Here is a 25,903-nt window from a genome sequence, read left to right as displayed (position 1 = left end):
CAAGTCCTTGAGAAAAGGATAGCAAGCTCCATGAATTCAGTGAAGGCAAAATGTTGCACTTTCCTGGTTCCTTGGTGTGTAACATGCTTTCTGCAGGGATGTATTGATATTGGATTTGGGACACTGAATACTCAGTGGGGACAGCAGTGACCCTTGTGTTTTGTTTTTTTGTTTGACTTGTTACTTTTGTCTTCTTCGCTTTCCATTTTCGATGCCAGTGAAGTAAAGGCTGGTTTTTTTCATGTTCCCCATGTGGGGCAAACTGAGATTTACCTTAACCTTTAAAGGAAAGGGGGTTCTTGAGTTGTGTCATATAAATTGTTAATAGGATATACACTTCTGAAAAGTCAGAATGGATAAATATGAAACCTAAAAGCATCGATAAGCTTGTTTGTTTGCTTTGGCAGCTCCAGAATAAAATGCAATGAATACTAAAAATTGCTAGTTCAGCATGTGTATCTTTTACTGGGCAAAGCCTGGTTGTTACAAGTCAGCTATTTTTTTTTGGATTGGATCCAGTACTAGCACAACATGTAAGTTCAAAGATACAGTACATAAGGATCTTTTCTGGATGTTGTCTTCAAAATCTGCCAACTTAGTTTCTATTGTTCTGAGTTTCATTGGTGCAACAATGGACTGATTTGAATTGCATTTGCTTTTTTTTCCCTGCCTGTTGTTCGCATTTTCATTTTAAATTATTTACAAGTCTGAGGCTTGAAGATGAGAGCCTAATGAATGCTTTTAAAAATAAAACCTTCTTTAAGCATGTTACGCTTCATGTTTTGAATTTATAACCCAAGCCTTAATGAATAGTTTCCTAGTTGCTCTCATCTTAGAATTTATGAGCTGTCCTATTTACAAGTTTACCTATACAATGGAAAGATAATTCCTGTTTACCTTAAATGAACTGTTCTTGTTAACAAGCTTAAACTGCTAATTAGGAATAATATGGCAATGAATACTATGTCAAACCTTTTAGCAAGAATGCAAAGACGCAATATTTAGTTGTTGAGCCTTTTTCTGGTACATTGCGTGTAAGAATACTGTGTTGTGGTTTTTGATGTCTCATATACATATCAGGTTAATAAAAAGTATTTTGGAAAGAAACTATGGCCTATAGGTCCTCACAGAAGCAGATTGACTTCTGCCCTACATTTAGGATGATATGTTGGTGTCCGTGTAATACGATACTGCTAAAAGCCTCTTTGTTGCAAGGCTTCAGATAGATGGCAGACATGTGAAAGAACCCTTATGACTTCATGTTTATGTCCAGGTACTGTATTTTAACAGATAAATTATTCTCCTGAGAAAACCAGCAGGAATAGCAGTAGTTGCTTTAAGTGTACATTAATGTAATTTAATCAGGAAGGAAAGAAAACCCGGGACTAGAATTTGATGTTATTTACCTGACTATAAATTGGAATATTTCCATTTAGTTTAACAGAATTTTTTCAATTTGTGTCAAAATGATCAAAATCACAACCTGACAGAACCTTTCCATTTCATAATTTTTGTGTACTGAACCAGAGAAATAAAATTGGATTTTTTTTTTTTTTTTGGTCCAAATCCTACCACAAAAACCGGGTTGGTTCTTGAGCAGAGGTTTCATAACACAGTGTTGTTACTTGTTGGTACCAGGAACCTGGCAGATATGTTATATGAAAAAAACTACCCTTCTTTTTCTTTAGTTGTTTCTCATTAGACTTTAAGTGTCAAAGATGCAGACTTGTGAATTTGAGTGCCATTCTAAATCTAGGTAGCTCAAAAATTCCTCACAAGTATTGCTTCAACTTCTTTGTAAGTGCCTCTGATATGTGCAGAGGATTGTATATAGGCTTTCCTTTCTGTCACCCAAGGAGTTTGCAACAGGGACGGCAACCTGAGGAGGGAAGGGGAGGAAGAGACTGAAGAGAAAGTTGACGTAGGTCTGGTGTTGACCTTCAGCTGCTCTGGAGCAGACATCTGATGAGATACAAGGAGCTCCTTCTCTCAAACCCCAAGAATCCTTCCTGGGCACAAGGTCATTGGGTACAGAAGGTGTTGTTTGGAGAGGACAAGTCAAAACCTGACAATGCATTTTGCTAGCTCAGGCTATTCAGGTTCCATTTCCAGGTAAAAAACATGCTGAACTTTGCTGGTGATGGTTGACTTGCAGGAATGCTTTCTCTTTTTCGTCATTCACATCATCATGATTTTAGATGTCGCTGATTTCAGTAAAGTGTATTTTGAGGGTGAGTGCTGAAACTTTTTTTTTCAGAGATTGTGTACTTTTTTTGTATGCAAAAGGTATTTACCCTGTAAGGGGATGGATTTCTGAGGAGACTGACATACAGGCAGAGGCAATATATTATACCAGCTACTATCGGGGGAGAAGTAGGCAAGCTTTCAGGCACACAAGCTTGTCTTCGTATCTGTTATTGGTAACAAGATAATTAAAATATACTTGGAATGAAAAAAAAGTTAATCGCTGAAGTTTATACTTAAATATTGTATGGAAGTGCAGGAATGTAAGCAGTATGTCTTTTTATGGCATCAAATAATATTTTATTTATACATTCGTTGTTAGTACTCAAAGGTCTTTAGACTTGCAATCAGAGAGTTTTGGGTGGCAATATAACTGACAGTGCTGAGAAAACGTCAGTTGATGTTACTGTGGCCATGATTTCATTTTTACTTAATTTTTCAATTATTTTTCATCCTTGTATGTTATGTTTCTAAGCTCCGTGGGATCTGTTCTGGGAGAAAAGAAATACGTCACATAATATTTAAATTTTGTTTGAATAAATCACCTAGAAAGCACAGGAAAAAAAAAGTTATATTGTCTAAAATAAAATCTCAGTAGGAATTTTGCATTATAAAAGATGATGTTCATAGTGCTGGATTTGTTTAAACCGTCAGAATTGCAAAGCATAAATAATTACATAATTTCACACTTTCCAGTGAAGTCAGACCCTGATGAAGAAGTTGACAGCCTGAAAGAGTCTGCTCTTTGACAGTGATGTCTGTATTCCCTCAATTTGTGCAACTGCATCTAGGAAAGCAAACTTAGCTTTATACCCTTTACTTTGAATGAGATCCTTTATTGACAAAGGGAGAATATTCCTTTTAATAAAAGTTTTCATACTTTAAATGCACAGATATTTCAGCTTTTCTGCTTTCAGCTAGCGTATATTTTGCTGATACCAGGTCTTCTTGCTGTCTTGATCCTCACTGTCTTTCAGTATGTTTGATATTCATATTTCTTTTTTATTCCTTCTTCCTTGCTGTGCTTTTTTTCTTCCTTTTCTTAAACAAATAGACAATATGGTAATATGAACTCTAATAGGAAAAAGGCATTGTTTAACTCAGTTGGGGTACTACTAATCCAGTCACCAAATGTAACCATAACACAGCATGCATTTTAATTATTAAATATAATGGAAATTTTGCATTTTAAATCTAGAGCTATAAACCACTTGTTTGAAAATGCAGAGTTCAGCGCTATGATTTTAGCTTGTAGTGAATTACAGGGCAGTATTCTTTGATCAGTTATTACAAGTCGAAGATTAGTAGCATTCAGTGCTTGTGTTAATTTTGAGAGTACATATAGGAGTCACTGCAGGTCAAACTGAAGCTCAGATGTGTATATTTTTAATGATTTAGTGAGCTGACTGGATAAAGCAGTGTTAAAATGTGTGGCTAATACAGTCATGCCAGTCATTCCAAATAAGGGAAATCTAAAGGCACATTTTGAGGACTAGTATGTCCCCAAATTCTAGTATTTTGTAAAATATGCCTTATTATTAAAAGCCATATTATTGAAGTTTGCTTTTAGAAATGTTAGTTTGAATAGTTCTTGAAAGCAGTCCTAATGATTTTTTGGTGACCTTCCATTAAATAAGAGCTGCCAGGTAGAACAATTAATAAATGTTTTCTCGTGTTTGTTCAATACCTGTTTTTGTAATGAATACATTTTGACCATAAATTCTAATAAATACCGTGAATTCAAATAAAGTAATCTCATTGTCTGTGCATGTTTTGACATGAAGTATAAAACTATTCCTAGAGTGAATGTGGATTTTGCTGACTCTTCACAAAAGATCACTAGTTCCCTGCATGAGATGTACAGGCCTGAACAGGCTCTGTTTTCAGGAGTGGTGGGCACCAAGTTATGGAGCAGCTGCAGGAGGTTTGGAGAAGTAGGAGGCTTTGTCTAGGTGCTTGCTTCAGGGTGCTCGCAAAGCTGGTGTGCCCTAGGTACAAGAGCAAGACTTCTTAGGTTCATGAGCAGTAAATAATATGGTAGTAGCTCTGCAGAGTCAGTGTGTCTTTTTTTTTTTTCCAGGGTGGCAGCTCTCGTTTTCTGGGCTTAGGACTTGTGCTCATTGTCTTTCTCTAGCTGACTTCTTTCTAGGGGCTGTCTCATGCTGGTTGAGAGGGAGTTGGATTTTTTTCTTCCCTCCCTGAATCAGATGTGAGATACCAGTACTTAAAACTCCAGGTCTCACTTTCTGATCCAGACATTTTAAATCTCGACATTGAGCAGTACAATAGCGGTTAACATAGCAGGTAGATACAGACATGAGTGATTTTGGACTGTTGAATTTTGGGAATTGAGTGCAGATTTTTGTGCCATGGGACCATCTGCTCCCTTAGAGGATCCTTGCTGTCTGATTCAGCTTTTCCTTTCCCTTCGTCTGTTTTCCTGTTGGTGATCTGACATAAATTCCATAAACTGGGCACTGATTTTACATTTGCAGGCTTTGCTCTTTGAGTCTGGTTGTTTTAAGGATATGTTTGTCTTAGAGCACCAATTTTCTCATTCTTTCTCTTGTTCCTCACTGTTCATCTCTATTGCATATCAAATGATATCAAAATAATGAATGATGTCAATGTCTAATAGATCCTTAAAATTCATACGTTGTGGTTCTCTTTGCTCATGTACTTTTTTTGAGTATTTGACTGGATGGTGTGTAGGTAATATCTTTGTACTGTGTTTGGGTTTTTTATGTATATTTTGGAAATATTCTCTGCTGTCTGTGTATGCCAGATTAATCTAGTCCACCAAAAGATCTTCCCATTAAGGTTATATTTTAAAACTGTGACTGCTCCAAGGCTGAATCACTGTAGAGAACCAAAGAATTTATAAACCTTACTTATTTGTGTTGCTCTGGGAATTGGTTGCAATATATATACATAGTCCTCATGGACTGTAAAGAATTGCTAAGAGAGAGGCTTTTCTGGTGAATAAACTTAGTTTAAGACTAAATAAAGGCTATGTTTGAACACATGGTCTTGGTGGTTTCCTCTAAAGAACAGTGCAGCATCACCTGGGGCACATGGGAGCATCTCTGGACTTCAGGTCTTTGCGAGCTTCCCTGGTGTCCCTGAGACAGTGTCTGCAGGCAGCTGCCTGTTGTAGCTTGGCTGTTGCTCCTGCCAGCTTGTCCAACTCACCAGCTGCGCTGTGAGGACCAACGCAGGATTTTGTTCCTTTGCTACTTCTTTCTATTCCTTTCAGACTGTAAAATGGGGACTCTGAAAAGAAAGGTAAATTTCGCTTTTGTGCTTTTTGTTGTGCTCCAGGAAAAAGCTGAAAATAAGCTATTGCTAGCCGGAAATAGCTTGCACCTTAAGGTAATAGGTTGCTTGTCTCTTGTTGCTTTATTTCATGCTTCGTGCTGGAATCTGCCCTCTTATGTATGAATTGTTTTCCATGCTGTCTTAAATAAGACCCTTTTTATACCTTTTAATCTTTTGGCTTCTATGAACTTCTGGTGGTTTTTATCTGCCCTTATCTTTCTGTTAGTTTTCATTGCACTATATGTTGTCCAATCTCCAGTTCCTGAATTCTCAAGACTTACATCTTTTCATCGGGAGAACCCTTTTTTTTACATGCTGTTTTGTCTCTTTGTCATTTTTATGATGTGCTGATATGTTTTGTCTTGTCTCTTCTCTGACACAGGTGATTTTAATGCTCTTTGCTGTTCTCACTTACTTTCTGTTTGTCCAATTCTCAGTTGTACAGCTGACTTCAGGAGATAGCAGTAGGATAAGAGAGCCTGAACCTGGGCAGGTCAGCAGCAGCTGGAGGCCAGTACCTGGCTCCCATCTGCGCAGGGGCTCTGGTGCAGCCATCTGACCATCTCCCAATGATTCTTCAGAGGATGGGGTGGGCAGATGGGTCTGAATTACAATAGATGGCTCTTACCAACTGATTTAACTGGCCAGGCATTAAAATTCTTAGTCTGATTGCTTTTCCCCTTCTCTCATGTTCTTTCTTGCCTTCCTTCTGAAATAGATTTTTTTTTTAAAATTTGTAAAAGGAAAAGTATACCAACTTTTAAGTATGAAGTGGGTTTTTACAGCTGAGTTATAAATTCCAAAACTAGGTGGTTTATAATGGAAACACTTATGGGGGAGAGGGGAGGGCACGTTATAATACATATGTAACCTTTTTTCCCTCTCTTTAGTGAATAGACCGTTTAAACTAAATTAAGTAAAGGATATAAATTCTGTTGTTTCAGTTTTTAATATTTCATGGCTGATTTTATAGATAAAAGTTACATTTAATAATAAATATGAAGAAGAATTTATACAGCCTGTTCTAGTTTGATATGGAACAGCAAATCCCATTTCTCTGTAGCTGTAAAGAAAATTCATTATAATGTCTTTGATTGTAAGAGATGTCTTCATTGTGATTAGTTACACTGATAATAAAACAACCTTTTTACAAATGGCACAAGATACATGAGATCTCATGTGTCTGCCTTTTAATAGCATTGAATGTGTGCATTTTCTACCTTTATTCTGTAGTCCTTTCATTTATAGCTCGGCACTTTTAAAATCTACAAGTTATTAAAAATAATCTAATATAATTTAATTTTTCTTTTGAAGAATTCTGGAGAATGTGTTATTAATGTAGCTAAACATTGCTAATTGTTGAGTTTTCAAAATATAAACTAATTTTAATTAAAAAGAAGTGGGTTTATATAATTTTATTTAGTTCTGAATAACAAGTTTTGTAGATAAAACAGTGCCATCTGGATATATAGCATTACTTTACAAATCCTTTTTAAGCACCTAAAGAAATATCTTGATTTTCAAATGCCCTGTTCCCAGTGAATTCAGTTGGATTTGGATGTTAATAGGTATTCAAGTTATTTAAAACATAGACAGTGGCATGAGGATGCCTGGGTGAAAAGCCAGCTTGATGGCAGTGTCCAGAGAGTGGCAGTGAATGGAATTACATCCAGCTGCTGGCCAGTCACAAGTGGTGTTCCCCAGGGCTCAGTACTGGGGCTGGGTCTATTTAATATCATTATCAATGATCTGGACAAGAGGATCGAGTGCACTCTGTCACTTTGCAGACAGCACCAAGTTGGGCAGGAGTGTTGATCTGCTGGAGGGCAGGAAGGCTCAGCAGAGGGATCTGGACAGGCTGGATCAGTGGGCTGAGGCCAACTGTGTGAGGTTCAACAAGGTCAAGTGCTGGGTCCTGCCCTTGGGTCACAACAACCCCAGGCAGCCCTACAGGCTGGGGGCAGAGTGCCTGGAAAGCTGCCAGTGGAAAAGGACCTGGGGTGCTGACTGGCAGTGGCTGAACATGAGCCAGAGTGTGTCCAGGTGGCCAAGGAGGCCAATGGCATCCTGGCCTTTAGCAGGAACAGTGTGGCCAGCAGGAGCAGGGTAGGGATTGTCCCACTGTACTTGGCACTGTTGAGGCAGCACCTTGAATCCTGTGTTCAGTGTTGGGCCCCTCAGGACAAGAAGGACATTGAGGCACTGGAGTGTGTCCAGGGAAGGGCAAGGGAGCTGGTGAAGCATCTGGAGCACAAGTCTTATGAGGAGCTGGGGTTGTTTAGCCTGAGAAAAGGAGGCTCAGGGGAGACTTTATCACTCTCTAGGAGTACCTGGAAGGTACTCATGGCCATGTGGGGGTTGGTCTCTTCTCCCAAGTAACAAGTGACAGGACAAGAGGAAATGGCCTCAAGTTGCACTGGGGGAAGTTTAGATAGGATTTATGAAAAATTCCTTCACTGTAAAGGTTGTCAAGCCCTGAAACAGGCTGCCCATGAAAGTGGTGAAGTTTAACATCCCTGGAGGTATTTAAAAGACGTGTGGATATGGCACTTGACATGGTTTAGTGGTGAACTTGGCAGTGCTGGGTTAACAGCTGGACTCGATGAACATGGTCTTTTCCAACCCAAACAATTCTACAGTACGGGGAGAGGGAGAATTTTGTGAAGGATTCATTAAAAGGGATGTTAATTTATTTCTATTGTACATGCATCTAAGAATACTTTGATCTCCTGAACACAGTAGTACAGAATGAGATTGATTAGAAAAGTGCAATGGTTATAATAAGATCCTTTGCATATTTATATTGCTATGATTTGTGTTGTTACAGGGGTTCAACCAGTAAAATCTTCTGTATTGTTTAGTATATGGAAATAATATCAGATATTAAATCCTGGAAAAATGGTGTATTTTGCAAAATTTGAACTTGTAAAATGTAATTGTATTTGAAATTGTAAAATAGAATTGCAGGGTCACTGTTAGAAGCGAATTCCTTTCCTGCTTAATGTAAAAAGAATTTGGTGCTTTAGAATGAGGAAGGCTGCTCAGCTGACAAAACAGAAGTTGCATTTGATTATCAAATATTTATGGAATTTACCAGAAAGTGGAAGTCTGAATCATAGCTCTTGGGGAAAAATAGGATGTGATGCTCAAGTCTTCTGGAAAATTCGTGATGGAACAGCACACTTAATATTAGGTTTCACTGTAAAAGACATAAACCAACATTTTTGCTCTGTTGTCAGTAAGGTTTAATTTTACACTGTTTTCTCTTTTCCATTAACAATAGCAGCCAGGAAAAGAGTTAACTTGTTAAAGTTTTTCCCAGAGTGAATACTAGGAAAATGACTGTTGATGACTGAAACACAGGACTAAATATTGTTTTTACTCTCTGAGAGATAAGCAGGCTGCATCAGGACCCTTTACTGTAGGAAGCATCCCCTTTGACTCGATGTTGCTTTCTATGCCTGCAGTGCTCCGTCAGAGGAACTGGCTCTGTGGTGTGGGCTGCTCAGTCAGCTGAGAGCTGCCGAAACCCTGCCCTTCTGCTGTGCTTTGCTGTGATAAGTCACCACGCAGGTCACCCATCTTGTGGTCCCTCAGATCCTGTGGGTGTTTGAGCTGAGCAACAGCCTGCTTAGTGATATGTCAATTTTTTCCTGCCAGGAAAGTATTGGAGCAGGTGCAATTTATTACTGTAGCTTGGTCTCCGGGTACTTGCCCGTGGTTGCTGCAGAATATGTTTTTTGTGTTCATTAAAACCTATTGATCTTGGGAAAGTTTGTGGGATTGATTTGAACTTGGGTGTTTTTCAGGGAATTAGTAGTATTTTTAGTAATAACACTCTCCTAATGGATTCCTGAGAGAAAGAGTGATGGTATATTGAGGAAATACAGAGTCTATGCAGCCAAGTTGCAGTTCTGGTGCAACTCCCAAGGTTCCCTTGCCCAGGCAAGCACTGTGTGTTCCTTCTGTGACCTCCTGTGATGCCAGGAACTGTGTCTGGGTGGGGTCCAGCAGCATCTGCACTCCCTGCCCAGGAGGGCCTTGGGGAGCAGAAGGCCATGCCTGGGGCCACTGGGTTGACCTGGCACATGTCTTTCGAGTCTGCAGAGGGGGAGGGCTGTGGTGCCACCCTGGATCATGCCAGATGATGGTTGGGTTAGCAGTGACTCTGTGTGGCTGGCGGGCTCTGGTGGGAGGAAGAGACTCCCCACACCTTGGGCTCCACTGCTGATACTTCCCAGGGAGCTGTTTGATACTGTGGTGCTGAGAACCTGGAGATTAGAGTTTAATTTGATAAACCAACAACTGAAGGAAATGCATTGTAGTCTTGTGTAGCTGTTAAACAGTGTTCTTCAAAATAGGGAAAGGGTTTTGCACACTTAAGATACCCAAGTAACAGAAATCTCGTAAGCAAGGTGCAGCTCTTAGAGCAGAGTGAAGCTTCATAATTTTTGTAGGTATTAGGGAAGTGGTCCCCAGTGCAACTGTTCTCTGTTGCTACACCCCATGCACCACTCCTGCAGGAGAGATGAAAATGTTAATTGTCAGGTGATTCCTTGTTTGGGAATGCAGTTGAACACGTGTGCCTCACACGAATTGTGCTGCCACTGTGCACGTGCTTAGGCATATTGCTGGTTCTGGAAGAGAGCTGAGTTTTAGGGACTGATTTAGGTACGCACCAAATTTGTTGTATTCAAACAAGTAGACATGGAGGGAAAAGGATACAGTTGAAAAGCAGCAGCATTTGAAACCTTCATGGTTATTTGTTCCCAAACTATCAGTAGTGTGAATACTTTGGACTAGTAAATGGGGGTTTTATTTTATAAGCAATGGTGGTATCAGCAACGGACTGTTCCTTGTCTTTAATTCCTTCCTCCTTCAGTTCTATCCACCTAGGACCCATTCTGGGAAGATGTGGTTTCATCATATGGGCTGAAGTAGGAGGTGGAAGCTGCTCTGGCATCCCCTGGTCCCTCTCTCTTGGGTAGCACTGCCTTGTCTCTCATTCACCTTCACTCTCTGCCTGCTGACCAAGAGTGTGTTTTGCTGGGGAGAAGTGGAAGCCTGCTTGGTCTTCAGCATCTTTTTGGTCCTTAGCTGAAGTGAAGGAAGCTTTTGTAGCTACATGGCTTAGTTCTAGTAAAGAGGATGAGGAACGGAAAAGGCTCCATGATATGCCATAGTAGCATCTCTTGACTGGTATCACAGGCAGCGCAGAAGTCATGAATAATTTTTGTATCATCCCATATGGCCAGTGCTTGGACTCATATTGCCACCGTCACACTGGTACGTCTCCCATTGCTGTCTTATATTGGTTTCTCTCTCTTGACACAGACAGATGTGTCACAGATGGAAATTAGAGTGAAGTTCAGTTGTAATCCCTGAACTGTTCAGAGTACAGAACTACGTAGCATTAAAAGTTCTGCGGTGACTACAGCTGAAGCATGGGTTTGTTCACCTGGAAGCAGGTCACAGCTCTGGAGGAAGCCAGGTGTTGCACAGCCGTGCGTGGTTTAAGTCACAGTCGTGATCATCTCAGTTATTGGGGAAAAAAATCCCCATGTGTGTTGCAGAGGACATGGCAGGGCTGTAGTGATTGCTTGCATGTATTACAGGAAAGCATTAAGGAGAAAAGGTGTGATTTGTCATGCAGCTTTTCCTCTGCATGTTAAGGGTTTACTCTCTCCATAGCTGAGGTCTGTGTACAGCTATCACCTTTTTATACTAATTCCTAATGATGGATATTAATTTCTTTGTGGTAGAAATCCAGTAATACAAAGAAGGAAAGGCTGGTTTGTTTGCTTTGCTAAAGTGTGCTGGAGAACTGACTGTGCCAGAGGAATTTGGGATATCATCTATTACACAGAGCCCTTCTGAGTGCATCCTGGTGTGAGGCAGCCCCGTGCTTCCACCATCCTTCTCCCCATCACTGTCTGCTTTATGTAAGCAACCCAGCTGGAAAATTAAAACTGAAAGAAGTCCTTTTCATATGTCTTGTAGGATTGAGCTGAAATACTTCCAGTGTGCTCACTTCTATTTCATTGAAGAGAAAATAGGTTTTGTTTCTCATAGTTAATTTTTTGAGTTGTCTATGTGTCTACCAGTACAGTAATTTGATAAAGGCAGACATGTAAATGTGTACATTCTAATAAATATATATTCTAATTGAATAATATTAGCTCTCATTTCTGTAGATATGCCTACCAATAGAACATGTAACACATTTCTGTTTGATCTGCTTTTCTCAGATGGAATGCAATTACTTCCTTGTGTAAAGTGGCCACCAGGGGTCATCAGAATGCTTTTATTTTTATTAACGTCGCCCTTTCTTTAGAAGCATATGTGCACTTCGTATTTTCTGGCAACTTTGTTAACCTATCACACAAAAAATCCAAAGTCTTTATGTTACCTGTTCAGCCAAAAATTCATGCAGTTCTTTTCAGCTGAGCTTCTTGAAGAGGCAGCAGATGAGGAAAACAGGGTGCACAAGAGTGAGCAGCATAAATACACAGATTAGTGCACACATTCTTTTCTTGATAATTTAACTGGTGATAAATACAGTAGTAGTAGATGACAAATGTGTCCCAGGCTGTGATGGTAGAGGCCTCCTGTTGCTTTCTGTATGAAATGGTGGTGTTAAGCAAGGGGCCAACAAAGCCATCCTTTTTTGTCTTTTGGGTTTAATTTTGAGCAAAGGTTGATGGAAATTTAGTAAGTCTTCACAAATACTAAACTCCAGAGTAGCCTTCTAGGAAATTCATACTCCTTATGTTTTCAGAGGAGAAAATAGAGCTTCTAAGACCAGGTTTCTAGGGTAAAATTTATAAGAGTCAATTTGCAAGTAGCAGCAATTCCAACATGCTTTTATCTTTTGCTGCCGAAGTTAAGGAAAAAGTTGAGACTTCCAGCATTTTTTTCAAGTGTCAGTGATAGTGCCTGTGTACTTCATCTGATGAATTCCAGTGCAGTCCACTGTACTTGAGAGGGTACTACAGCCAACAGTAGAAAGGGATTCAAATTGCATTTTACTTTTTACTTCTCTCTAGTTTTAATTGGTGTAGTTGGTGAGAATTGTATCTTGCATGAAATCATGTCATTTGGAGAATTCCCACAAACCACAGAACTTACTATTGTATGTGGAAAATGATCATTTTTTCCTGGAAATTTCTTTCCTGGACCTGATAAACTCTCTAAAATAAAGTTTTTGAGAATACTTAAAAAGTGCTTTTCATCCATAAATATCACAGTGCTATATGTATGAAGTCTTTCTTGGATCCTCAGAAGTTTCTATTGGATGTTTTTATTGATACTGTTTTATGTGTGCCTCGCTCTGGAAACCGTCAGAATTCTTTGAACTTAAAATTTAAAATATACAGACCTTAAATTTTCAAAAATTGAAAATCTGGAGGTTATATAACAATTTTTAGGAGATACTAGTGCATTTCCTCTTATTTTCTGACTTGGACATACATTCCTATTGATTCTTGACAGCACTTGAAATGAGTGTATATCTGTATGTGTCATTTTTGACTTCTTCAAAGCTGGTCCAATCAGTGGTCCCTGCTGCATTTAGCAGCATTTGACTCTTTCTGAAATGAGAGGATGAGGAACTAGGGAGCCTTCCCTTTTAATTATTTTTTTTGTTGGTATGAATTAAAGAATATCTTCATTATGTCAGCAATTCACAAGGACTTCCTTTGTGTTGCCAATTTCTGCCCACCTGGAAGGACTCTTGAGTGGTTTGGAAGCAGAAGCAAGTGGGATGTGGGTAGTACTGCGGGTGTGTTTGCCTGTGAGGCCATTACAGTTCTTTCTGGTGGCTGTGAGAAAATGAAATTAATGAGTGCGGATGACTCCCCATTTTCAGTGATGCACAGGGAATGACTATCAGGGGGCTTTTTATTTTGTCACTTGAACTATTCTGGATAGATCTGTGTAGAAATTTCAAAGTCTTTCATCTTGGAAGTCTGCAGCTTATTTGGAAGTCTCCTGCGGAGATTTTGCTGTCCTAGGAAAATGGGTGGCTTTATGTGAAGAATGGGCTTACAGTGCAAAGCTCAAAGTTCTAGCATTTTTGAGCTGCAAGGGAAAACAAATGTTTGTAATGGATATCAAATTCTCCTCAAAAAAAGGTGATCTTTGTTCCATTTGAATTGACAACCATATTGTCTCCTGTATTCCATTATTGAGGAGGCCGCTAGCTTGGATTAGTCTCTCTGAAGGAAGTGAGGTAACTTTGTAAGGCCATAAGACATTGTAAGGCCATAAGACAGATGCATGATTTGATTTAGGAAGGATGTTATGCCCCTGAGAAGATGCTTATTTGACACAAAGGTCATATGTTGAGATGAGTTGTTAACATGCAGTTTTGTGCAGGCTACTTAAGGAGCTCATTAAAATGATTTTGCTTCATTGTATCCATGATTTCATTGAAAGAATTAATTGTCTGAAAAGGGGAATTTTTAGTGGGAAAAAAATGAAACTGTTTTCCATATGTCGCATCCTTTACAAACACTGCAGATTGGGCATTGAATACTTGGAGACAATAGTACTATGACTGAGAAGTGCCCTGGAAATTCTAATGTCAGGATTAGCATAAAAAATAAATTAAAAAAAGAAGTAAAGTACTTGTAAATAAACTTTTTTTGTGTTCTTCTGTACATATCCCCACCCCTTCTCTTGGCATATGATCAAAAAGAGAAGTAAATAAAATTGTATTGACCATCAAGTTAAAGAACTTTGCAGTTTACTACAGGTTTATGGATCATCACTAAATTCCTTGTCCTTTTGATCTTAATTTAAGATTACTACTTTCTAAATTTCATCTGAGGATTAGAGCAATGCAGGTGTTATACTGCAAAGGTTAACTTCACTGTCTCCACCTTTTGGCACAGTAAGACATTATATACTGTTTTTTTGGACCAGTGGTAAAAAATTAGAACACTCAAATCCAATGTTCTCTATTTTCATCGAAGAAAACAGCTTCTGTCCACAAATGACTTATGCTCATGTATAGAACTGTAGCAGACACTATGTCAATATACAAAAAAGCTTTCTACAAGGAACACAAAGTGTGTTGTTATCAGGTAAAAATGGTGGTGGCTGCTCAAGAAGTACTATTTTTCTCATTTTTTAAAATGAATTTTCTACTTTACAGATAGTGAGATGGTGCTGAATTGTGACTGTGCGAGGTCTTTTAAATTAGTTTAAATATTGAAACAAAAACTCCATGATTCTGATGATTTGGAAATCCCAATGGATGAGAGGGGAGAGTCTTTAACTGTATTGGTTTATGTGATATAGCCAAAATAATACGTATTACGCACTTGCAATTTAAGAATGTTTGTCTTCTCATACATTCTCTAAGGATTTGGATAGTTGGCCTATGCAGATGTAACATACGTAACAAGCATTCTGCTTTTCAAGATCTTAAAAATGTTTAGCTTCTTTTAGATATTTAGAAAGTTATTGAAGAAAAGCAGTATGTTATAGCACCTCTTTACAGTAGAACTACTGAGCTCAGCTTTTTCTGAGCAAAAATTTTGAGGCCACAACAGGTTTCTTTCCAAAACTCAGGAGCAGCACTGTGCTGCAAAGAACCTTAAAATGCATTAGGTAATGTATGACTGTCTCCAAGCGGAAGAATTTGTTAACCTGAAGCTAATGTGGCAAATTAATTTTTGGTCATATCCTTTAAGGGTCTGTTCAGCTATACTTGATTTATGTGAACATTAACAAAAGATTTATGTTACAAAAAGTCAACCCACTTTTGAGTCAGAACAGTTTCATTTTGAACATTGAATATGATGTTAAGAGAGCGCTGTTTGACAGAACCGGCTTTTAAACTATGGAAATACTGAGGATTTGACTGCTGTCTGCTTAGCTTGGGATTGATCCTGTGCTCCAGTCTTCTGCTGTGCTGTACCTGGCATTACCATTGGCTCAGTCTTGGAGCCTTTATAAATACATTTTGGTTTATTTATTCAATACATTAAGTGGTTGCATATTGTTGCACTTTAGGCACTTGTTACTTGTAAAAATGTTTCAAGATGATGCTTTACAAGATGAACGTAGCAGGAAACACATGAAAGTTTACATCTTGCATTGATTTTAGTCTTGTTGGTCCGTTAATAAGGTAGTTCAGGAGCTGATCTTCCCCTTTCCTACTGCTGTATGAGTTTGGCAGCATTACATTGCTATCAAAAGGCTTACTCGATCACACTAACAAGTTGGAGTTAGACTTAAGCATATGCTTAAGGTGCCGTGGCTTCAGAGGGCTACTTGTTACAGCTACAGTGTGTTCTTAGATTAGGTTAATAAAATTCCAGATGCTGATTCTTCGTTTGTGATGATGATCCCTGTGCCAAACTAAGGCTTGATCCAAGATTAATTTTGCGAAAAGAAACCCGTTTGACCTTGTGTGGTCACTGGGACTGTCCAAACTTTGAGTCCTTTTGATGCCTTCTCCAATGCATTGATTCTTCTATATTACAATACCAGCTGCAGGACAGCCCTTAATTAGTATGGTGGCTTTGATGAGAGCTGAGGTGAATTGGCGTAGGCAGGCAGAGGATTAGGACCACTCAGATTTATGACCAGTCTGTGCTTTGCCAGTGTCCTCCTGCCCTCTCGCAAATCTTAGGAGGAGCTTTTGGGAGGGAAGCTTACAGCAGAGGAAGCACTACAGGCTCCTTTTGCCTAGATGCAGCTAATGGTGTGCTGAATGCCTTCTTCGATAGCCATTCCTGCCATATATCCATGCAGGAAGGAGCCCACAGCTGCATTTGGGTGTGAGGCTCTACTCTGCCATGAAGGAAGCTGAGGTTTGTGCTACTGACATTGTGTTAGAGGCACAGCAGTGTGATCTGAGCAAAGGTTGTAGCAGGAAGAAGCAGAGACATGGTCCAGTGCTGTGGTCCAGTGCTCCAGATCTTGTGTGAGATGTGGAGAACTGGGCAGAGCTCAGCAAATTGCTGATCATGGTCCCAGCAAAAGGAGCAATAGTAGCCATTAAGTGTCTACCAGAAGATGTGCTCTTGTCCTGAAGGCAGCTTTAAGAGAGAGCTAAAAGAAAATGGAGGGTATTTAATTCCTTAGATTAATTAATATAGGGGCAGTTTTAGAGAAACAGCAGCAACTGCTTCATAGTTGTTTTCTTTCAAAGAGAATACTTTCTGGATTATGGTTTCATGCAGGTGCAGACTCCCATGTAGTGATATTTTGACACTGATTATATGAAAGTGGGACGGAGGCAGATGTAACTCTGGGAAGGGTGTGCAGAGGTAGATGAGTTTCATGGAAACTTAGATGTGTGCTAGCAATGAAGTTGGTAAAGGTGTATCATTAATGTTTGCCACACGTAGCCTGCTGTGCAGCTGGAGAGCAATTGCCTGGATAATACTTACTGGTTGTGGGGGTAGATGTGACACTGTTGACTTCATTAGGAGAACTGCCTGTAAATGGAGCAGAGTTTGCATTGCTAGAAGTTTGTCATGAAATGAAGGCATTAGATAAGGAATTAGGCAAGAAGTCTGGGGTGTAAGGCATCTTAGCATATTTGTATTACACGTGATTATTTTAATTTCATACGGAGGTTATTGGCAGCACCTATGAGATTTATGTTTTGCATTTTTCAATTTTCTAGCAGCTAGTTCGTAGTTCTTACTACAAACAGCTTACAAAGATAAAATAGAGGAAATACATTTTTTTTTCCTAAGCACTAGAAAAATCCATAACTGGTGCAGTTGAGTAGCGGATAATGTTGGACACCAGAACTGGGATTGGAGTCTGAGCACAGTGCAGGATGAACTTCTACTGGAGAGTTACTTTTTTAGGTGTGTGAGTGGCCAGTGGAGATGAGCTGAATTTGCAGGGGAGTGGCAGAAAAGGCCAGATTTTCATTGGTGGGGAAACCTCTAATTATCCCAATACAGCTCTTGATAGTGGAAATGTTCAATGCCAGTACTAGTTCACTGCTGGACAAGTTTTCTGATAAATCTTATGGTCTGAGAGTATCCTATAAAGAAGATGGAGAATTGGTTTGAGATTGTAAATTGTCTTGTACAGCAAAGGAGAAATGTCTGTTCTTCCCTAGGCCATGCAAGGGAAGTGTGATCGGGTCTCAGTGGTGGGCTGGGGACCTGCTGTGGAGGTGCAGCAAGGCAAAGGACCCACGGTTGCTTGTTCAAGGATGGACTTGCGACAGTTGTCATTGAAGTGACTTGATATTTTGCATTATATAAATAAAGCTGTACTACAGTTAAACCACATAATTTTCATTTGATCTTTCTTTCTGTATCCCAAGCAGTGTTCATAACTTTTTCTGGGTAAGCTTGCACTTCAAAGGCTTCATCTGGTCTTGCTATTAATTGCTGTAGTGTTTGTGAACATACAAACAGTGTGCTGACTTATACCAGCTGAAAATATAACCCTAACTGTTTTCCTTCTGACTAACTCTGATAAGTTTCTATCCTGGTTGTAGGAACAAAGAAAAATAGTAGTGCATAAGAATCAGAAAGCCACATTTAGGGGACAATATTGTGATCCTCCAAAGGGCTGCTGTGATCTAGAGGTGGTTATTCTCTTGTTATTTAGGAATAACTAGCTCAGTATAGGTTTGGTCAGTGCTTCAGCTCAGTGAGAGACCTACAGTTGAAAAACTGTTCAGTGTATGCAACTAATGTGCACTCAATTCCTTAGGGGCCTTCCATAAATTATTCTTAAGCAGAAAAACACTTTTTTACTTCCATGGGTATAAAGTAGAACTGATTTGAATTTATTTTCTCAGTTTAATACTTTCCTACTTTGTCCTCAAAATTAAGCATAATTATTTTTTTTAGCATGTACTTGAATAGTTTTTTGTACCCTACATTATCTGTATCAACTTTGCAATTACTTAATCTTGTAAGGATGTACTTACAATTGTGGTCATGGCCTCATTCAATGGGTAGCTGAACAAAAAACTGAATACTTGGATCTGCAGCAAATTGATGTTTAAATCATGGTGTAAAGCACATAGATAAACATTTAGCATTTAATAATCTGTTAAAATGAAATGCATTTTCAATTCTCAGTTACTTCATATCAAAATGAAAAGATAATAAATGTCAAAGTTTGATTTCCCATCCCCATCCCTCTTGTAAACTGTGTTGGTAGCATCAGTTTTCTGGTGGTGACATCTTGGGAGCAGGAGGGTCACACTGGGCAGTTGAGCAAAAGCTTTTGTTAACTGGATTTGGATGGTTAGAGTTTGTGCTGGGTTTCAAAGGTGCTGCCCCTCTCTGCACTGTTATTTCATGACTTTTTTTTCCTCCTTCCTCCTCCCCAGTTGGGAAACAATATTTTAGAGGATATTTTAGGAATGATGGGGAGCTATACTTGTGGCATATTCTTTTAGAACATGGTTCTATTTGTGTTTTCTCTCTTTAGCAGGTAATCTAAGCAGAGGAAGGAAAGTAAGCTGCTACTTAAAATATTTAGCGTTTCTGTTGGCTTTGTTTTGCTTGTTTTTGCAGTCATGATTATTTCTCCTTAGAACTTTTAAATTTGGGAAGCTGATTTTCTAGTTCAGGAAGAGTTAAATATTCCATGACCAGTTCCCTGAAAGCTGTTAGTATTTTGTGTCCTAAATATACTTCCAGAAGCAAAGGTCATGGTTGTCTGCCCAAGTTTAAAGCATGTAGAAGATTACTTGATTACATAAAAACTGTGGGAATCTAAGTGTTTGTTCACATGGTGCTCATCACAGTGAAACCTGTGTAACCAAGTGCCTAGAAGGTGGTTTAGATACCATGGTGAAAATGTGTCCTCATATCTTTCATTGTGTCTGTCTTCCTGCCATGGTTTTAATTTTCTATATTGCATGGGTTTTTTAAAATTTGATTCTTTTAATCTTTAAGTTTGCATAAAAGACTAATAATAACTCTTTTGTTTTGTAGGTGCTAAACCAAATGATCTACAATTGATAATATCACTGTTAAGAATGGATGGGGAGGAAAATAAGAAGAGAGATGATGTTGATGAGAATTTGCCAGTTGAGTTGACAGAAGAATCCCCAAGAAATACATCAGGAGAAAATGCTGGATGTGATTCTTCATCTCAGCAGAAAACAAGGCTTGTATCAGATGAAGTGTTCAGGGACCTTGAAAAGAAAGGAAAAGAGAATGGCACAAACAAAACAGCACTGTCAGAATCACCAAACCTGGATGTTGTTGAAGCAGAGAAATCTGAAAATGTCTCCAGAAAAAGAAAGCAGAGTTCTTCAGAAGACATGAAAGACAGTGGAAGGAAATTGCAAAAAGTTTTAGCTGGAGAAGCAGGTAGTATGGTAGCTGGAGCTGTAAAGAAGGAAGGAGTCACCAGTTGTCCTGGTAGTGACATATTTAGTTCAGATATCCTGTGCCTACATTCCGATTTCAGATGTGCTGCTGCTGATGCCATATTGAAAATTCACAAGGAAAATAAACATTCACAAGAGGTGTCAGCTGCTGTTCCTGATAAATTATATTCTTCAGAAGAACTCAGTGTTGTCTGTACAGTTGGAAACAGAGACAATGATCCTAAAGGCAAAATGAGTGACCAAAGTTTACCTTCCTGCTCTGATAAGGAAAAACATAAACGAGAAAGCCTCTCTAAATCATCCAAAGAGCAAACACGCCCTCACTGTAGTTGCATAGGTGAGTGTAGTTCAACGTTGCATATGCATGTTAAGCGAGATCATGAGAAATCCAAGATATTTTCTTGTGATCTTTGTGGTTTTCAGAGTGCTGAAGAGAGTCTCCTGAATTCTCATTTCCTTGGCAAGACTCACCTTCGACGCCAAAATCTTGCTGCACGGGGAGGATTTGTACAGATATTGACCAAAAAATCCTTTAAAAACCAACAATCTACTGCAACCAAAGAAGGGAATGTCAGGGGAAAACCTGGGACCAATAAATTAAGGGCAAGAACTGCTGATGCAAAAGAATTAAGTGTTTGCAGTGCACTGAAAGGCTCAAAAGTAAGCTTGTCTAAACAAAATGATGGCAGTGAACTTGTTGAAATGATACCATCTTCAAATATTCCCACTGAAAAAACAGATACTATGACAGAAGAAACATTGCTTGCTTCTGGTGCAGAGGGAAATGATGAAGTCCGTACTGAAAAACTAGAAATACCAGGACCATCAGAAAATATCTTGCAGAAGACGGAATCCCTTCCAACTACCAAAAAGCTAGTTAGCAGTTTACACAGGACGAGGAGATTTGGTAAGCTTAAACACAAAAGAAATGTTTTCTTGTTAAGGTCTCCATTTGGACAGAGTAGGTCTTCTAGATTAAAAAGGCAGGTTAAAAGAAGATACAGCTTGTTGGGTAATAGTAAGAGACCCAAATCTGAAACTCAGAGAGTATATTTGAAGCCTATCTCCAGCACACAGCTTAAACATGATGAATCAAGCCTTATGTCACATACAGAACTAGAAACAGATGCTAAAAGTAATTGTAATGCTGCTGCAGAAATACAAGATCTTACTGAATATAAGCCAAATACCCCTTCTTCTAGCACTGCAGATGCTAAAGATTCTGAAGTTAAACTTACTGCTGATGATGGTGCTCTTCATACTTGCATGGATTGTGGTCATGTTTTTCATGATCAAGAAAGTCTGGAAACTCATGTTGCAAAGCTTCATACAAGAAGGATCCAGTTGCATTGTCAGATGTGTAGCTATTCCTCTGGAGTCAGGGAAGACATGAAGCAACACTGTCAGGACAGTAAACACTGGATGGATGGTTGTAGCTTTAATTGTCAACTCTGTTCATTTAGCAGCTTGAATGTGGTCAGCCTTCAAAGCCATATGAGTGAAGTCCATAATATGTCCCATAGTTGTCCAGCTTGCATTCTTTTTTTTCAGTTGGAAGAAGATCTGATAAATCATCAAAAACATGAGAAACATGATGGATCATTATTTCAGCAAGCTACTTCATTGAGTAACAGCGATCAGACCTTGCAAGTGGTACCTTACACTGACTCAGTAGCAAACAATAGCCAAAGACTTGCAAAGGAAGTGGAAATGTCAATGCAAGCAAAAACTCCAGATATTTCCTTCATAAATCATAGAAATGAACTAAAGCATTCTGTTCTGAATAAAACCCAATTTCAATGTAAAAAGTGTTTTTATAAGACAAGGTCTTCCACAGTTCTTACAAGGCACATAAAACTCCGACATGCACAAGAGTATCACTTCCTTTGCAAAGCATGTAATCTCTACTCTCTCAGTAAGGAAGGAATGGAGAAACATATCAAAAGAAGCAAGCATCTTGAAAATGCCAGGAAAAACAACATTGGACTACGTTTTGAAGAATGTATTGTAAAGGTTTGCGTTGGTGTTGGTGGCATTAAATCAGTGGTGGATACTTCCATTTCTGGGAGTGGAAATGCAGAGTTGGATAAAGAAATTATACATGTTTCATCCTCGTCTGTGGAAAATATATCAAGAAATAAGGAATTTGTTCCACTTGAGCAAAGGATTGGTGGAAATGAATTGGTTTTAGCTAGTGCATCCAAAGGAGGGAAACCTAAAGGTACTATTTCTAGGACGTGTACCCATTGTGGCCTTTTGGCCTCCAGTGTTACAAATTTGACTGTTCACATCAGGCGAAAGCACAGTCATCAGTACAGCTATTTGTGTAAGGTTTGCAATTACTACACTGTCACCAAAGGAGATATGGAACGTCACTGTGCAACCAAAAAACACAAAAGTCGTGTTGAAATAGAAGGATGTGGAAAACAGAACTCGGAGATCATCGTTAGCCCTGAAGGAGGTAATTTTGAATCCACGAGCAAGAAGATTAACAGCCCCACGACTGCCTTGTCTGAACATGTTGAGGATGGTGGCCAGTCATCAGATTTGGAAAATGCTGTCGTAGACAATCAGGAAGTTGAGCAAGGAAATGCTGAGCTAAAAGCTGCAAATGCCAGTAGGCTGCCAGATTTGCAGCCTGGTAGCAATCCATTAAATATAAACCAACGTGTGTTGCTGGAACCAGCGAGGGTTGCTCAGGACTCTGACCCAGGCTTCCAGAGAAGAGCCATCAGTGCAAATGACAAGAAGTGTGTACACTGCAGCTTCAGTGCTCATTCTGCTGCTTCCCTAGAGCTGCATGTGAAGCGAAAACATACAAAACAATTTGAATACTACTGCATGGCTTGTGACTACTATGCTGTTACTCGCAGAGAGATGATAAGGCACGCAGCAACAGAGAAACATAAAATTAGAAGAGAATCTTTCGTTTGTTCTTCTGGGGAGGAAGCAAATACAGTAAATATCACTAAAGAAGGTGCTGCTTTGCCTCAAGAGGAGCAACACTGCAGTGCAGGAGAATCAAAAGCTATTTTAGGTGAAACAAAATGTGCCAGTGATGCATCAGAAGGTGATCATATGAGTAAAAGCTTAACTGAGTGCATTGCCTTAGATGAAAATACATCTCCGGGAATCTCTAAAGATGTCAGTTCCCAAAATGCAGTAGGAGGTGAACTTCATGAGGAGCCTAAAAATGGAGGAGAAAACCCTTTTTGTGAAGGAGTCCAGCAAACTCCTCAAAAAGATAGAGTTGTTGAACTTGTCAAGGAAGTACCAGTTAAAGAAACAGGTACTTGTGAGGTGCAGAAAAGTAAGCATGGTCAGGAGCTGCTCAACTCAGATGATGATTGCCCTGCGGAAAATCAAAACAGATCAAGCAACACAAACTTCAATTCAGAAAAAGGTGTGGAAAGCTTAGAAGAAAACAGTGAAAACCCAGAAGCAGCGTGTAGAGACAAAGACAGTCTCAAAAAAAAATCACAGAAGAAAAATAACCCACTTATGCTAAGTCTTCCAGAAACAAGTAGTGCAGTAGAGCAATCAAATTTTTCTGGAAACACTGGAGAAACGGTACAAAATATACGTAGTTTAGATGGTAACAGAAGTTTCAGAGAGGATCCTACTGGGGAGGAGGAAGAAGCCCTTATGGAAGCACAACATGAAGCTGAAGTAACTATAAATAACAGTGTTTGGGAGGCAGATGGCTCAACAGCTGAGGGCATGCAAGAAAGTAGTAATGAGGCTTTAGGAACAGTTATCAGTGCTGATGATAAAGGAAAGGCAATGCAAAATGTTGGCAAGTTTGATTCTTCTATAGTGAGGTTAAAAAGTCATCAAGATGGGGAGGCCACTGACCGTTCTGCAGAAGGACAGATGTCAGGGGCAGTGAAAGCTAGTGAGCTCACAGTGAAAGCAGACACTTCAACAAGTGGTGGGAAAAAGAAGAAGTCAGAAGGAATTTCCCTTGGGGAATCGACACGTATTCGCTGTGATGACTGTGGTTTTCTAGCAGATGGTTTGAGCGGACTAAATGTTCACATAGCCATGAAACATCCTTCAAAAGAAAAGCATTTTCATTGCTTACTCTGTGGAAAATCATTTTACACAGAAAGCAACCTTCACCAGCACTTGGCCAGTGCTGGGCACATGCGAAATGAGCAGGCGAGTGTGGAGGAGCTGCCCGAAGGAGGCGCAACCTTTAAGTGTTTGAAGTGCACAGAGCCCTTCGATTCAGAGCAGAGCTTGTTTCTCCACATCAAAGAGCAACATGAGGAGCTGCTGAGGGAAGTGAATAAATACATTGTTGAAGACACTGAGCAAATAAACAGGGAGAGGGAAGAGAACCAAGGCAATGTCTGCAAGTATTGTGGGAAGATGTGTAGAAGTAGCAATTCCATGGCCTTCCTAGCTCACATCCGTACCCACACAGGTATGGAAACGCTGTTGTTGCAAGTGTTCTCTTTCAAACAGAGTGATTTATACCGTTGGTCTTTTTCTGCTTATTAAACTCTTTAGTATTTCTTATGAGCTGGCATTTGTATCGCCTGATGAGCCCCTGATGAAATACAAAATTACCTAAAAGGGTACGAAAATACAGTGATCGAAGGGCAGAAAATGTAAAAACATTTCAAGTACAGTCACCCTTCTGCTTTTTGTTTCATATAGAGAGATTTTCTTCCTTTTAATCTAAATTGTAACCATTGATTGGTTCTTAAATTTATATAATGAAGCAGTGGTGGTTTGAGAGAACAATTAGCTGTTCTTTCTAACTTTCTCTTCCGTGCAGTTGTTTAATATCCAAATTGTTTATTTCATTTCAATTAAGTGAAACTTTCAGCATTGCATAATGCTTCAGAATAGGCATTTGATATTACATCATTCCTAAATAAATACTAATAAGAAGCAACAAGAGGTTTTTGTAGAAATAAGTTATAGGGATTGGAATTGGTCAGCCTTTTTGGAAGGTGGTGTGCAGTGCTGATGTGTTGCACAGGGATGTAGCATCTGATTTAGTTTCAGTGCTAATCACACTTTCAATTTATTTTTATGTTTAATTTTAAGTGGAAAATTTAAAAACATTTCTGTAGAAAAATGCATAAGCTGCAGTTCTAAATTTATGTAAAAATTCACTGCGATGTTTCTATAAACCTGCCATACATTCTTTATTTTAAATAGACAGCTTTTCTAAATCACTGAGCTCTGCTTAGACAAGTGGTGTCTCCATGGTTGAATTTATGAGTGGATTTGAATAATAAATTCACATTTCAATGAACATATTTTCATTAAAACTGTAAGGTTTATTTTACTGTACTTTTAAATAATGGCTTATTATGGAAGCTATAGTTTAAATTCATGCAGTATTTGAAACTTAGTGCATGGTTACAAGGAAGAGAACAAAAAGGTAAGAAAAAAGAAGCCTGAAAGAATAGTAATTCCTGGCATAATCCTAAAATAGTTTTCTAACGTTTTTTATGAAAAGGCAAGGGCGTGACTGGACAACAAATCCTAAAAATTAATCTTGGGGAGCAGGGACATTGTATTTCAAACCTTTCAAAGTATTTTACTATAACTGCAGTATTCATGTATACCAATAACTCACATACTTAATATTTTCAGCATTACTTCTGTCCTGTCAATAACGTAGTTATCTGTATTGCTTCAGCTAATATTCAACTTCGAATGCAGTGTTAAGTCTTTAGAGGGATGCTCATGTTCACATGGTCAGAACAGCTGTATAAGCCCTTAATATGCCCTCTTACGGCAGATAAAACTGAATAAAACTAAGGGGGAGGATGCTAATGGAGCTCTCTTTAGAATTCTTTATGCAACTGTCTGGTCAAGACATGTTGCTTATAATTGATGTGTCCATTACTTGAATTCTCTTGTAATTATAGTCAATAAGTCTTGTAAATGTGTTAAAGCTCACTAAAAGCATACAAATTCAAGAACAGAGTAAGGCTAATAATTTAAAATAATCAATGTAGGCATTTCAGCACTTAATTT

General features: G+C 39.0%; 1 protein-coding gene across 1 annotated transcript in view; it reads left to right on the top strand.

Annotated features, from left to right (window-relative positions):
* ZNF407 (zinc finger protein 407) overlaps nt 1-25,903 on the top strand; it is a 335,350-nt gene that overhangs the window by 7,418 nt on the left and 302,029 nt on the right. Inside the window, exon 3 of the mRNA XM_042048657.1 lies at nt 19,500-24,329. Coding sequence (XP_041904591.1) covers nt 19,500-24,329 — 4,830 coding nt within the window. The remainder of the gene's footprint in view (nt 1-19,499; nt 24,330-25,903) is intronic.

This window comes from Corvus kubaryi, unplaced genomic scaffold, assembly GCF_017639235.1.
Source record: "Corvus kubaryi isolate FWS band 111438036 unplaced genomic scaffold, C.kubaryi_AGA036_p1.0 68, whole genome shotgun sequence".
In the NCBI taxonomy this organism is placed as follows: Eukaryota; Metazoa; Chordata; class Aves; order Passeriformes; family Corvidae; genus Corvus; species Corvus kubaryi.
Note: the sequence above shows the minus strand (reverse complement) of the source record. Positions and strands in the feature narration are given on the sequence as shown.